The sequence below is a fragment of the Centruroides vittatus genome, unplaced genomic scaffold (genome assembly GCF_030686945.1).
Source record: "Centruroides vittatus isolate TY-2023 unplaced genomic scaffold, ASM3068694v2 contig_397, whole genome shotgun sequence".
Classification (NCBI taxonomy): Eukaryota; Metazoa; Arthropoda; class Arachnida; order Scorpiones; family Buthidae; genus Centruroides; species Centruroides vittatus.
Window position 1 is genome coordinate 340,687 of NW_027122212.1, and position 14,989 is coordinate 355,675.

At 28.4% G+C, this 14,989-nt stretch overlaps 1 protein-coding gene across 2 annotated transcripts in view; it reads right to left on the reverse strand.

The window, feature by feature from the left end:
• Window positions 1-235: 235 nt before the first annotated feature.
• Window positions 236-14,989, reverse strand: part of Hus1-like (Hus1-like checkpoint clamp component) — a 47,285-nt gene continuing 32,531 nt past the window's right edge. For both annotated transcript variants that reach the window (XM_067271397.1, XM_067271398.1), the window contains exons 5-9: window positions 13,480-13,587; window positions 8,131-8,205; window positions 1,310-1,409; window positions 518-631; window positions 236-443 (exon numbers count right to left, since the gene is read on the reverse strand). In XM_067271397.1, coding sequence (XP_067127498.1) covers window positions 358-443; window positions 518-631; window positions 1,310-1,409; window positions 8,131-8,205; window positions 13,480-13,587 — 483 coding nt within the window. In that variant the 3' untranslated portion in view covers window positions 236-357. The remainder of the gene's footprint in view (window positions 444-517; window positions 632-1,309; window positions 1,410-8,130; window positions 8,206-13,479; window positions 13,588-14,989) is intronic.

Here is a 14,989-nt window from a genome sequence, read left to right on the forward strand (position 1 = left end):
TTAAATGCATTGATAGTACAGCATTAAAACAGTTAAACTGTTATGCAGTGATAGGTACACATTCAAATCTGTACTATCAATGCATTTAATTGATTCAAGAAATTTGTATTTGAAACATTCAAAATTCTTGGCATTCCACAATCGGAACGATAAGAATCTGAACCAGATTCTGGATTAAGAATCAAAAATGTTAGTTCAATTACTACATTTAAAACAGTACTGGAAACTCAAAAGCTTAGAGGTGATTATTTTATTAATAGTAATAATTTTCAAAAAAATATTTGTACATAGAAATACTGTTATAAACATTTCTTATAAAATTTATAAATTTACATTTCATAAATATTTTTACGTGTGTCAACGTGAAACACAAGGAAGAAAGAATTGCAAAGAAACATCATCATGTAGTAGGAAAAAATGAATCATTTTGTTATGAATGATATCTGGAAATGATATAGATAAAATTTTTTATTATGTCACATGTAACAAATCATGTATGATAGAGTATTAAACTTACTGCATATAACTCTTAATGGATTCACCTGTTGGCCAAACAAGAACTGGCTTAATTTTCTTATGTTAACCCTAACCTCAGCAGGAAATTCAGGATCTGCATCTTCATTTTGACCAGCTACAATAAAAAATAATCTATTTGTTTTAATTATATATATATATCAGGTCAGTCCATAAGTCCATGCGCATTTTTATGACCTTGAGAAAAATCTTGTTTTGCTGTTAAAAATGTCAGTCTAATGTGATAATTTTTACACCGAAGTGTTAAATTGGATCTCATTCCTATAATACTGTTCAGAATTGTGAACATTTCAGTTGTTTATTTTCGTTAAAATGGAAGTAACCGACGAATATAAAAGACACGTTTTATACTTTTTATTTGGTGAGAATGCTACAAATGCAGCCAAAAAAATAAATACTGTACATAATCAAATCGTAATTAGTTCAAGGACTGCGCAGAAGTGGTTTGAAAGATTTAGAAACAACGATTTTAGTGTGGAGGATAAGGCTCGTACGGGAAGATCTGTCGACTTCGACGACGATGCTCTCTCTGCACTAGTCTGCACTGTAAAAAAGGCTATTTCTGAATATTTTGATTCAAAACCGAAATCATTTTACGAAGACGGGATTAAAAAGCTACCATCGAGATGGCAAAAAATTGTACAAAATAATGGTGAATACATTATAGATTGAAATAAAATTTAATTAAAATCTTTTGCTGCTTTTTTTGTAGATAAAAATACGCACGAACTTATGGACTGACCTGATATATATATTTTATAAAAAAATAACTTACTTCCACTTGGAATCTCCAAATTCGTAAAACGTGTCTTGACTGTCACAATATCATTTTCAACTTGTAATACTAAGATTCCCTCAGGATTAGCAGACAGAGTCTAATTTTGAATACATTTGTTAACACCCATTAAAGGTAGTTTTTAAGAGTACAAATTAGATAAAATTACATAATTCAAATTGATTATTATTAAAAAAAATATTACCTCACTAAGTGCTATGTATAAGTTGTCAAAAAAAAATATGCTTTTCATATAAATACTTTTGAATTGTCATCATTTCATCATCAGATTGTCTCAATTTTTGAACATTGTAATAGATTCAGACGTGGAATATTTCTTACTGCTTCAGATTTAGTCCTGGAATGTTTTTAAAGAACTTTTGCACATTGTGGGTAACTTGCATCACCTTTAGATTTGGCCATTTTTAACTCTGAAGAGTCAGTCTGCATGGATAAATCCAATCTCATTCTGATCTATTTGTTTCCTTTGATTGGCCACTTTGTGAGCCAAACCCAGCAATTTAGGCAGTTCTTCCTGTTTTTGTTTAGGATTGGCACTCTACAGGTAACTAACTGTTAATTCTTCTGCTGTTCTTATCTCATTTTTCTTAAAGTTGGGTATAACAATTTTTGCCTCTTCCTGTCTAACTTTAACCCTTTTATTCACAATCATTTCTTCTGAAACTGCAGTATTTAAAAAATTTATTAAGATATATAACAATTTAAAAATTTTTTCAAAAAAATTAAAATCCAGAATATAGTTTTTTCATTCATATCCAATAATCCTTGGATCAGAGGCATACCAAGGATCTGAACTAGAGGGGAGCAACTCATATTAGTTTTGAGGAAGTAGGGAGGGAGAGAGAGATTTCATGACAAATGGCTCTAGTCGTCTCTAGACAATATTCATTATTCAAACTGATACTAAATTGATGCGTCTATGCTGTGTTGTCTGTGTGTCAGATTACTACACTTTAATTTTTCTTCTAGGGGGGGGGGCAGCTATCCTCCCTGCATACACTCTTGTGTCTTGGATATGAATGATAAAACTATATTCTGGATTTTAATTTTTTTGAAGAAATTTTTAGAATTAGTTATATATCTTAATCAGTTTTTTAAATAAATAACCGATCCCATTGTCTAATTTTATATCGTATTTTAGGCAGTAAGTATTCTTTCTTTGTAAACATCCTCCGCATATTCTCTTACCTGTCTGACAATGAACAGGAAATGCCACCTATTTAGTATTTTGTTTCCTCAGCATCTCCATATTCAATCAAAATGCTACTTCCACCAGTTTGATCCCTCTGTAACAGTCCTTTGAGTTTTTAATAAGATCATAAACTATGGGTCTACTCATTATGATCAACTTGACTAAATCTAAAGGTGATAGAGACAGTGCATCACTTGTGATATAAATTGACTACATGTACAGAAGTTCTTTAAAAGACATTCCAAGACTAAATTCAACACAGTAAGGAATATTCCATATTTGAATCTATTACAATGTTCAAAAACTGAGATGATCTGATGACAAGGTGAAGACAATAAAGCAAAATTTTTTGAGCTATATATAGCAGAGTAGAGTAATGTTTTCTTTTTTAAATTTTATACTTTATAATTACAAATAATAACATTACTATATATATATATAATATACATATAATTATTACATATATACACCTTTATTGATGTATTTAATGTATTTATATAATATAAAGAATTTTTTAAATAGATTAATATTTTATAATAAATTCTCAGAAAACTATCCAGAATAAAATTTAATTTCTAATAATAATAACTGCATTTATCATTTAATCCTTCTTTTTAGTCCACTTTCACCCAATGTAGTCATTTGTTAATGGAAAATGATTTACAAACATAATTTCTCATTAACAATTTCCTGGTTACACATTTATCAAGTTTCTTTAGGTAAATGAAAATTGTGCATTTGAACAATCTGTTTTATTTCATAAAATGAAAAAAATTATCTTTTGATTTCTACTTTACTTAATAAAAACAATCTTGCTGTATTTTCTTTACAGTTCTTTATTTTGTTCTATTAATAGTTTGCTATTATATTCAGGAACTATTATTCACTCACTTAGTGTATGTCTCTCTCTATGGTACATATACTACAAGCCTAATCTCCTAACCATTTTTAGTAGCTAATTACAGCATTTCATGTTGTTATACACTTTTTTGCTGTAATTTATGTAATACTTTATCTTTATAATAATCTTTATAATCTGTTACAGATTAAACAACTATAAATAATACTCCATTATTTTGTCACAATTTAAATTATGTAATAAATTATAGAAATAAAAACTATGTACTTCATAGTAACACACATATAATTGTGCCACTCACTTGCCAAATCAATTAACTCCATAAAACAAAAAGTGGAGAAAAGTGACAAAGTAATATACACCTTTTTTAAAATCTTTTTTAAAATATAAATTCAAATAAACATTGTAGAATGTATTATTGTAGATATAGCTTTTATTTAACGACATATAAAATGTATAAGATAGCATAGATATGCTATAATCTCTATGTTATTACGATTTTGCTAAGATTGAAGGAGTTAATCAATTTGGCAAGTTAAAAACATACTAACATTGAATTCAGTTTCTACATAGTTTTTTTTATTATAGAGAAACTTCATTATCGTACATTTTTTGTTAAAGATTTTTTGCAAAAATAAATAATAACTGTTCTGTTACTGTTACAATGGTTATTATTGTTATTTTGTTTAAATTGATTACCTAGCAACAGAAATGATATCTTCTTCATCAGCATTATTTCAAGTCCCATAATGTTGATTTGTTCTTAAATTTTTATACAAATCATGTTTAATAGGAGGAACAAAAAAAATTATTTTTAGTTTCATCCATCTTGATATAATGGCATAACTTTTTTTTTTTCTAAAAACAATTGCCACCAAAATTAAAACAATTGTTCAATATTCCACAAGTATATTTACTTCTGCGGCAGTTGGACTGTAACTAACTAATTTCTTTTACTTACTTTTTGTGATGAGATAATATTAAATAATTTACTGTTATCTACAAGGCATTGATCAGCGCACACTGCAGTATTGCAATTGCAGTGTGCGCTGGCAGATTTACGTTACAGTATGGAGTTAATTAGATTGGCTTCTGAAATAAATAAAATTTTTTCAATGGCCAATAAATTTTTGTCATTAAGTAGTCCTGATTATTATTAAGGAAACTTATTATGAATGTAAAAAGTTACAAGTATATCAAGTGCTCTGACACTAAAATTTTAAAAAATTCGAAATGTGGAGTTAATCAATTTGTGAATGGCTCAATTATATTACTATTAATAAGTTTATTTATTAATTTTAATTTTTAAGTAATTATTTAATTGGTAAGGCCATATAACAACTTGGTTTGCAATGCCATGAAGTGGTTATTTGACCTCCCCAAAAAAACAATCATATCCTAATAAAATCACAAGAAAATAACAAAAAAACAATTACAAATGTTCATTTACTGAATTTTGTGTGCTTTTAAGTTTTATAAGTACAAATCTGATATATATAGTCTTTTAAATCTTAAAACAATCAATATGCAAACAAATTTTCAAATTCTTTTAAATACTATGCTACTCAGTTAAAAAAGATCATTGCATCATAAGTGATTTTTTGTGAATTATGCAAACATGTTTGTTTCATGTAATTCTTGCTGAGATATGAAGAAACTTTCAGATCAATGAAATAGTTAAAAAATTTATAAATTAAGATTGTCAAAATATGTTGCATGTGTTTAGTTCCAGAAAGCAGAATAAGGTACATATTACAGAATCAGAGTTGAGGCAGAAGCTCAAATCAATAATCCATAATCTATAAATGATTGAAAACTCATATAAATTATTGATTGAAGTATAGGTTGAAATAAAAAGTTTTTCTAAAGAATATCTTTGTGAACATCCAAACTTTTAGCAATTTTATTAATATAGCAGAAAAATCATTTTACTATCAAGGATAATTCCAATCTGAAATTTTATCCATATAGGTAATAAATTCTTTACAGTAAGTAAATTTTATTAGGTAATATAAAATTTTTATCCTCACATCTCACAAAAACAGTTTCAACCAACATAAAAACCATGAATAAAATTTTTAAAATATTTCTGGACAACAGTTCATCAAATTTTTACCACAGTACTTTGGAATTACTGCTAGTAAATATCAACTATTGGAAACTGAGATTGGCTAACATTTTGAAAGCAACAAAAAGAACATTAAAAGTTTTGAAATTTTTTGCAAACTTTTAATAAAATTCGAAAATTCTCCTTTTTTTTTAGTCTTAAGTCTTATTTTAAAAGCAAATAAAACAAAATCTAATTTTCATTATTTGTAGCACATAATGTGATATATTATTCAGTTTATAAACAAATGTATTTTGTTAATAAAAAATTATTCAAAACAATGTTAATGCATAAACTGGACACTTCCATTAAAGAATAAAATAAAATAAAACTGCTTGCTTCTGATAAAACATGTTATTAAGGAACATTTTAAACTTCAACTCAGATCATCCTATGTTATTTTACATTCGAATTATTAATAAAATCGAACGTAAAATAAGCACATTACCTTTACCTTTGAAATTAATTTTAAAATCAGTGTTTCAAATGTGGAAGAGTCAAATAAAGTGAAAAAAAAAACACTGGCAGTGAAATGATTTCAAAATAAAAATGTCGGTTATAGAGCAATATTAAATGTTAACTTTTAACTCAAAATATACTTTGGTACTTAACAGTTTTAAAATCCTTAACAAATATAAAGGAAGATAAGATAAAATAATAATTTTATATTTTTAATTTTTACATTTAATTATAAACAAAAGAAATACTGGTAATTAACTAATTCTGATAGACAAATCTAAGAGAGATCTATAACATAAGCATTTTGTTCATTAATGAAGACAATTAATACATACAGAAATACTTCCATAACTTCAAAATTAAAATAAAATTATTCAAAGAATATAATGAAATCTACCATATATTTCCACAAATAAGACGCTAGTTGAATCATAAAAAAAGGCCCCCAAAATCCAGGGTTGTCTTATAGGACACATACAAAAAAAATTAGATTGAAATTTATATAAATTAAAATCATTATAAAAAAATGGACAAACCGTAATTATTTACAAGTAGAGAGTAGGGTATGCCCACAAAATAGAATAGCCCATACGACATTTTTGTGAATAGTCAAGGCCATTACCCAAATGCCCGAATCAGTGTGAATGTTTACAACAATTGCAAGGCAGTGCTGCCAGACGCATGAAAATAAAATTTGTTCATTTGAAAAATTGCAAATAGGACATACAGTATTTACTCGCATATAGGACAAGGTGTGACTTTAAAGATCAAAATAAAGAAAATTAGATTTATTAATACAATTCTAATTTTATTTTGTTTAATCACAAGTAAAATATCAAATGAATGTAAATGAACACATTGACCTGCAAAAATTACTGGCATTTTAAATTTTAAGGAAAAATCTTGTAAAATTGACAACATAATTTGTTCATATAAAGCTGTACAATTGGGAACCTTTTTCTTGCCAATTTTTAACAATTGAATCCACTCTCCGTTGATTACACTTACGAGTTTCTCCAAATTCTGATTTCCGAATGATCATCTGTTTTCATGTGCGAATGGATTAAAACTTATATTGCACTACAGTGTGATTTTGGAATTTCAATCTGGAATTCAATTCAAAAGCTTTGCTTTTCCTATTGCTATTCATCTTTACTCCTGACAATATACAAGAACATTTCAAACTACCTAGATAAAATACTTACGTTTTTTAAAACACAAGAGGGTAAGCATACAGTAAAAAATGCAAATATATGATTCACAAAAATTATTTGCAAAAACACAAAGAATCTTTCGCTCATGCATATGAATTTGAAGCTGTGATAAATGAATAAAAGCCTCGTCTTATATGCGAGTAAATACGGTAATTTCATATATGCTATACAATATTATTATCCAGATGATGATCACTGATCTTAACTAAATTCATAGGCTGTTGATAGTTTGAGGGTTATCTTATAGAACAGATATATGCTAAAACTATAAGACTGACGAAAATTTATACCTTGTCTTATCTGCGAAAATATACGGTATTTTATGATCTAATGTCCATTGTAATCACAGACAGTAATTGATGTTCTTACTGTTTGTAATTGTTTATTTTCTTCAATTAGATTCAACTTTCATTTTCATGAAATTTCATAGGAAGTGAGTTTACTTTAAGCTTAAGAGCATAAAAGGCAATTTCTGATTTTCTGTATTTGATTTTATTTGACTCAAATGTCCTTTATAAAAATAAATGTCATAAATATTCAGATGATCTACCTGTATAAGACTTGCCAAATGACTTAACTGCTTATGCACTTGAAGTAAATCACCTCTTTCACAAATGACTTAGATTGAGATAACTTTCTCACTTTGTTGTTAAGAGTAAATTCATTTCTGTTAATATAAAAAGTTGTATATTTTATTATTTATTTATTTTTAAAACTCTACAATTTTAAATTTTATTATTCTTTTCAGCTATTTAAAAATAATTTTGAATTTATTCATATATGATTTGAAATGTTTTACAATTCAGGTTTGAATTATAAAAGTATTCTGTTCCATTTGTGTGTTCAATGCTGTGGAAGACCTAAATGGAGCTGAAAATTTTTTTATATTATATATTTTTGGTCACTGAATTTAGCAGTATTTTATGAATTTAATAATATCAAATAAGCAAATAAAGGCAGAATACAAACCACAAATGAATCAAGATTTTTCATTCGATCTATTATATTTCTGACAATCTTCAGTGGTGGCATATAGAGAGAAACCTATGAAAAAATTCATTATTTATTTTATTGTATTATGCTAAAATAATAACAATAAAATACAACAAATAATGCTCATTTACATAACTTAAAAATTTGATGGGGGAAACACAAACCTAAATCAAAATTTTAATCTGAGAAAGTATTAACGACTCAAAAATTTAGCAAATCTGTACAACTTTTAAAGAAAAGTTACGATGATTTAAATGGAAGTCATCAAATTATAAATTATAAGTAATTCTACTCCATGAAAATATTCTGTGTGGACCTTCAACATTTTGTGGTAGGAAAATGAATCCATCTCCAAAATCTATTATATAACTTTTTTAAATCCTTTATATTTAACAATTTAATATATGACAATGATAAAAAAAATATATCATCATATTTATTTTAATGTTTTAAGATACAATTCTATAATAAATATTTATAATCATCATCTTCAAGTTGAAAAATCAAATTTTAAAAATTTATTAATCAAATTTGAATATAATTATATAGGTATAATAAAATTTGTAAAAATATTAAAAAATTTTCAAAATAGAATTAAAGAATAAAAATTACAAGAAATTATTTATTGTGACATTGTTGCAATGCCAGGCTGCAATTTTTTTTATCATATTTTTAATTTATTTAATTTAAAATATATGCTCTCCACCTTAAATTTGTAGTGGCTTGCCCCTGTACATCATACTTTTCCTTTAACAACAGAATCATGCTGGTCATCTTAGTCAAATAGCTCGATACGAGTGGCTAATGATGGAATCAGAGACGGTCCAGGTAGGTGTGCAGTGTGTGCATGCCAAATCCCGAGGGTGCCGGTACCAGTCAATGTCAAATGCCTCTCGTTGCATCACTAGTGTACCTCAAAGAACACGACAGGGTTGTTGTAAAGTAGTTTGTTTGTCATTTGTTTTCTAACTAATTTGTTTTAGAACCAGTGTCCATGAAAATTTCCAAAATTTACAACTTTTTAGTCACTCCCATTGAACTGGAAAAATTTCTGTCTTTATTATCTAATATTACGAAGAAAATAGTCCTCACTGCACTTGGCTAGAGATTGGTTCGGTTAAGCTTTTGTTTAAGTAAAATTCTTGCTCTTTCAGCAGGGTTTTATTTATGTCCCCAATTCTCTAATCTCTTAATTATTTAATTACTTCTTAAGTAGAAATAAGTCGAAACCAGTTACTTTGTACTTCAATATCTGTAGTCTTGAGAAAACAGTGGAAAGACAAATTTTTATGACAATGGATACATAAATCGTAAATTTAAGGGAAATAAATTCTGGAGCTTTTTTGTACCTTGTGCGTCTCATTCATTAAATTTGGTTCTAAATGATGCTGCCAAAGTAACATTTAATTTTTTAACATTGTACAAGAATTGTACAGGTTTTTTCTACATACCCTTATAGATGGGGCATACGAAATCGTAATATCACTGGTTTAACTTTGAAATCCGTAAGTAATATAAGATGGGAGAGCAGAATAAAAATATCAAATATTTTAATGGATTTTTTTTTTAACTTTTGTCAACTGTACAGAACTATCATAAAAACATACCAGTAAATTCCTATTAGTTGGGTTAAGTTATAAATGTACTTACGATTCACATAATCGGGTGAGGGCAGCTAACAGAACCACAATGTATAACTCTTCCAATGATTCTATCCCAGACCGCCCAGAACCGGTCCGGGATAGAATCATTGGAAGCGTTATACATGTGTAGCTTCTACCAGCTAAACCATGTGAGGTCGGTGCTCTGTAAAGCGCATGTGCAAATGCAGCCCAGAACCGGTCCTAGATAGAAACATTGGAAGTGTTATACATGTGTAGCTTCCACCAGCTAAACTGTGTGAGATTGGTGCTCTGTAAAGTGCATGCACCACTGCCTATAATCTGGCTGCTTGAAAGCTGACCTGGTTTCGACAATACAGCGCTTCCATTCCACCACTGATATTTAAATATACAATAGCAATCTTATCGTTTATTTCACATGTAGTATAGAAATTTGTAATAAGATACATAATGCAATTATAATAAAATATTAATTTTAATTAATTCAAACTACATTAAAATATGAAAATTTATATTTTAGAACAGGGGTGAGCAACCTTTTTAATCAACGGGCCAATTTAAATTTTAAAATTTTTTGGCAGGCCACACACAAAGTAACACTTATTAATAATTTACAAAACTTTATTTATAATAAACATTAGAATAAAAAAATATAAAATTTAAAAAAAGTAAAGATTTCATATACAAATTTTAATGCAAAATAAAAACAAACAAGAAAAGAACAGAAAAACGAATTTACTTGAAATTTTTAATGAGAAATTTGGCTCTGTTTTTTCGATACAAGCTGATCAATATCAGCCGAAATTGATCAGGTAGCTAGCGACACGTATGCAGCTTTCTAATCGTGCATCACTCAGTCTTGATCGGTGGTCATTTTTGATTAATTTCATGGTTGAAAATAATTGTTCGCAAACATATGTACTTCCGAACAGAGACATCATTTGCTTTGCATTTTTATAAATCACATAAGATTTATAAAAATTTTCGATGTTTACTGAGAAAAATACATTTTTTAAATCGGTATTATTCTGCATGTCAATCACTTCCATTTGAAAGTCTTTGGGAACTGTATCCACATCGATATTAAATGGCAAGGAAAACATTTTTCGTGGAAACCGCTGTCTTCTCAGCTTTGAACATTTGGAATCATAATTGAAATTTGTTGATTAAAATGTCTATATATTGTGCATATTTTTGAGTAGTAGTAACGTTTTCTTTTTCTAAATGTGGAAAGTGACACACATTATTCTGCATAAGATGCTGTTTCCACAATTTTAATTTGCTCTCAAAGCCCTGAATTTTATCATACAAATTGTAAATAAACTGTCCTTTGCCTTGAAGTTCCACATTAAGATCATTGAGATGCTGAGTCATGTCGATAAGAAACCCAAAATCGCACATCCATTCTTTATTACCAAAATGAGGAAAGGCATATCCCTTCATATCCAAGAACAATTGTATTTTGCTTTTTGAGTTGTATACTCTTTTTAGCATTGCACCTCTACTAAGCCAACATACTTTGGTATTAAAAACCACGTTGCCATATTCAGTTTCTAAATCTTTCAGGAATTCTTTAAATTCACGGTGATTTAACACGCGCGACTTTATAAAATTGATTAGTTTAATTATTGGTACTGTAACATGTGGCAAACTCAATCTTTTCGCACACAAATTTTCCTGGTGAATTATGCAGTGGTTAACGAATATTTCCCTTCCTGCGACCTTTTTAATGTCTTGAAATAGCCTTCCCGATACTCCTACCTCCGTGCTTGACATTGCTCGTGCTCCATCTGTCGATATACCAATAATCTTTTCTAATGAAATTGAAAAATTTTCCAATGCAGACTTTAGTTCATCGTACAGGTGTTTGCCAGTTGTAGTCCCTTGCATTGGAATCAGTGAACACAATTCTTCGGTAATATTAAATTTGGTGTCAATACCACGTAAAAATATAGCCAGTTGTGCTGTATCACTAGTATCGCAACTCTCATCAAGTGCCAAAGAACAGTATTCGAATTTTGCAATGCGTTCACGAAGGGTTGTTGCTATGTTCTCGGACAAGTTTTCAATTCTCCTTGCAATGGTAAATCTTGATAAACTAATGTTTGAAATAATATTTATTTTATCAGGAAATGCTATTTCTGCAACAGCAATCAGACATTCTTTTATCATCTCTCCATCCGTAAAGGGTTTCATTTTTTTGCCAGTATTTGACTGACAACAAAACTAGCCTTTACTGCTGTATTTGATAAAATAGCTTGATTTTTAAAAATAGCCTGTTGGTTTCCCAAGTTTTTCTCCATTTGATTAAACTTATCTATCTGGAGTTGTCCTGTTAAGTTTTTATATTGTTGTTCATGTTTTGTATTGTAATGCCTTTTTATGTTATATTCTTTTAATGTCGACACAGTCTCTGAGCATATTAAGCATACAGCTTTATCTTTGACGAAAGTGAAAAAATAATCAAATTTCCACTTTTCTTGGAAATGCCTGTGCTCATCCGCAACCTTCCATTTTTTGTTTGCTTTTCCGACATGCTATTATGGATTAAAAATTTGAAAGTAAAAAAAATTTGTAGGAAAACTTAATTTTGAATAAAAAAAACCTCTAATATTACCTTTTTGACAATAATATTGCACTCACGCCTTTCAAGAAACACAAGAATTGCCAAAATTGCTAGTTAACAGCTTACCAGTCTGATTGTGTGACAGAAGCAAAAACACAAACAAGCACAGACGCGGCGCGTTCGTATTGCATGTTTAAACAAGTCACCGACAAGTGAGTAACTCGTCACAAAAAATTGTTTTGATTTAGTATGTACTACCATTTTATTATAATTAATTTTATAACAATATATTGATGGGAGAAAGTCAATAAAATAAATTCAATTTTAGAAATGCTTGGCGGGCAGCATAAATATGTTTAACGGGCCGCAAGCGGCCCGCTGGCTGCGTGTTGCTCATCCCTGTTTTAAAAAATACAAGGGAAGTGGCGCTTCCACCGCTTCCAATGACAGCACGCCACTGTACTACATATATGGTTTTTATTTTTATACTAACTTCAATTTCATAGAAATGATATACTTATCTGACATCAGATAAATATATAAATGAAGCATGAAATGCCATAATGTTGTAAATGCCAAAAAACAAATTGTTCAGGAGAAGTAAAAACACTTTTTCTAGTGAATGAATTCATTTGAATTTTACAATTTTACAAAACTCACTAGGTTACAAATTCTCTGGAATATCAAAATGTTATAAATATAAGCCATAACTTTTTAAGCACCAAGAGTCATGTGACTTGAACTTTAGCACTTTAACCCCCATATTAACCAATGTGAGTTAGAGTTAAATCTTGAGTTAACCAATCACCGCTTTACTTTTAGTATGTGAACGCTCATTGGTTAACTTTTAACTCTATCTCATGTTGATGAATATGGGGGTAAATGTTATAGCTTCACATAAATTCAACTTCAAAATACAGCCACTTACAGAGCCACTATCTCCACAATATTTTTTGCAGAATATTCCATTGAATAAACTAATTTTAATCAACAACTGAAATTTTTTTAAATTTTATCAAATATTGATACATATCAGCAATATTTATTTTGAATATTGGAATTTATATGTTCATTATAATTTTTCAGTTATTTATTTTTTAATCCATTTCACTTTTAATCAATAAAAGGATTACTTACATCAAACTGTAACATTTCTGGTTCTTGAAATTCATCCCAAAATTTAACTGGTATAACACGAACAGGTACATCATGAATTACCAAACGAGAATAAGAAGAAAGTGAAGGCTACAATATAAATATATAGAATAGTTTCAAATATTTTGAATAGTCAAAAAGATTATTAATGAGTAAAATAGTTCTATTAATCAGATAATTAAACTACATAGTTTGATATAAAGGTCTTTGTTATTTTAGATCCTTGGTTAATTGAATATATCAGGCTACAATTTATGTAGTTGATATAGGTGTCGCACATATCGATACGGTTGTAAACAAACTGTTCCATTCGAAGGATAGCTTACTTTATAATAATGGAAGAACGAAAATATTTTTTAGGAAGGTTAACAACGGTACAATTAAAGGAAGAATTAAAAAAGTACAATGCCAAGTTAGCTGGTAGAAAAGCCGATTTAATAGAAAGGTAAGTTAAAATAATCTACATCTACATTTTTATCGTTAATTATTACATTTATAATTTCAAGTCCTTATAACTATTACATGATAAGGTAACTTACCAGTAGATGAAAGTTTTAAGGATAAGATTTCACAAAATGCACATTTTTCGTCGATAAAAACATTTAAAGATCAGTAAAGTTGTCATTGATTCCTTTCACATTTGTCTAACCAATACATAAGGTCAAAACTTTAATTAAAATAAATTTTTTTTTCCTTTGGAATATGGTCATGTACTGAGCCTGACATATTATAACCAATTTATACCAGTATCTGAAATGTTAACTGTACCAATAGGTTATCACTGTAATTTAGAACAATCAATACAAACAAAACTACTTTCTATGAAGTTCTAAGACAATATAAGAGATATATATCTTAATCTTTTACCAAGAGAAAACAATATTTGGAGTATTTAAAATAAATATAATCAAAATGTCTTTTTTATTGGTCACAAGTCATCTTGTTTCAATAATTTAATGCAATAAGACTAATTTCTTCACCAATAAACTTTTTGTACAAGTGAATTTTTGCCCATTTTCTTTTACTAAATCTGGCATACACTATATATATGCCATATTTAGGTGCTTGTCAATACTGTTCAGTTACCTTATACTGTTTATTTTTATATTATATGTAATATATTAAGGTAAGAATATAATATATAATAATAATTTTTGCCTTTCCTGTCAACGAGACAGAAAAAACTAAATAAAATATTGGTGATCATATCTTAACTAGTTATTAAACTTGTTTACAATAATTTTCAGGTTACTGGCATGAGAAGAATCAGGAAACTCATAATTTTTCTATATCCTGTGATAGCTCTCCTGAACTCAAACTTCTTGATTCATCTGAATATAAGGATCTCTCTCCAAGTTTACAAATACCAGTTTTGACTATAGAGAGAATTGATGCCTACATGGAGATGTCAGATCAAAGAATGCCACTGTCTGCTGTGCAGATGTATTTTAATGAATTCTTATTAATAATAAGAGGAACAAAAGAGAAACAT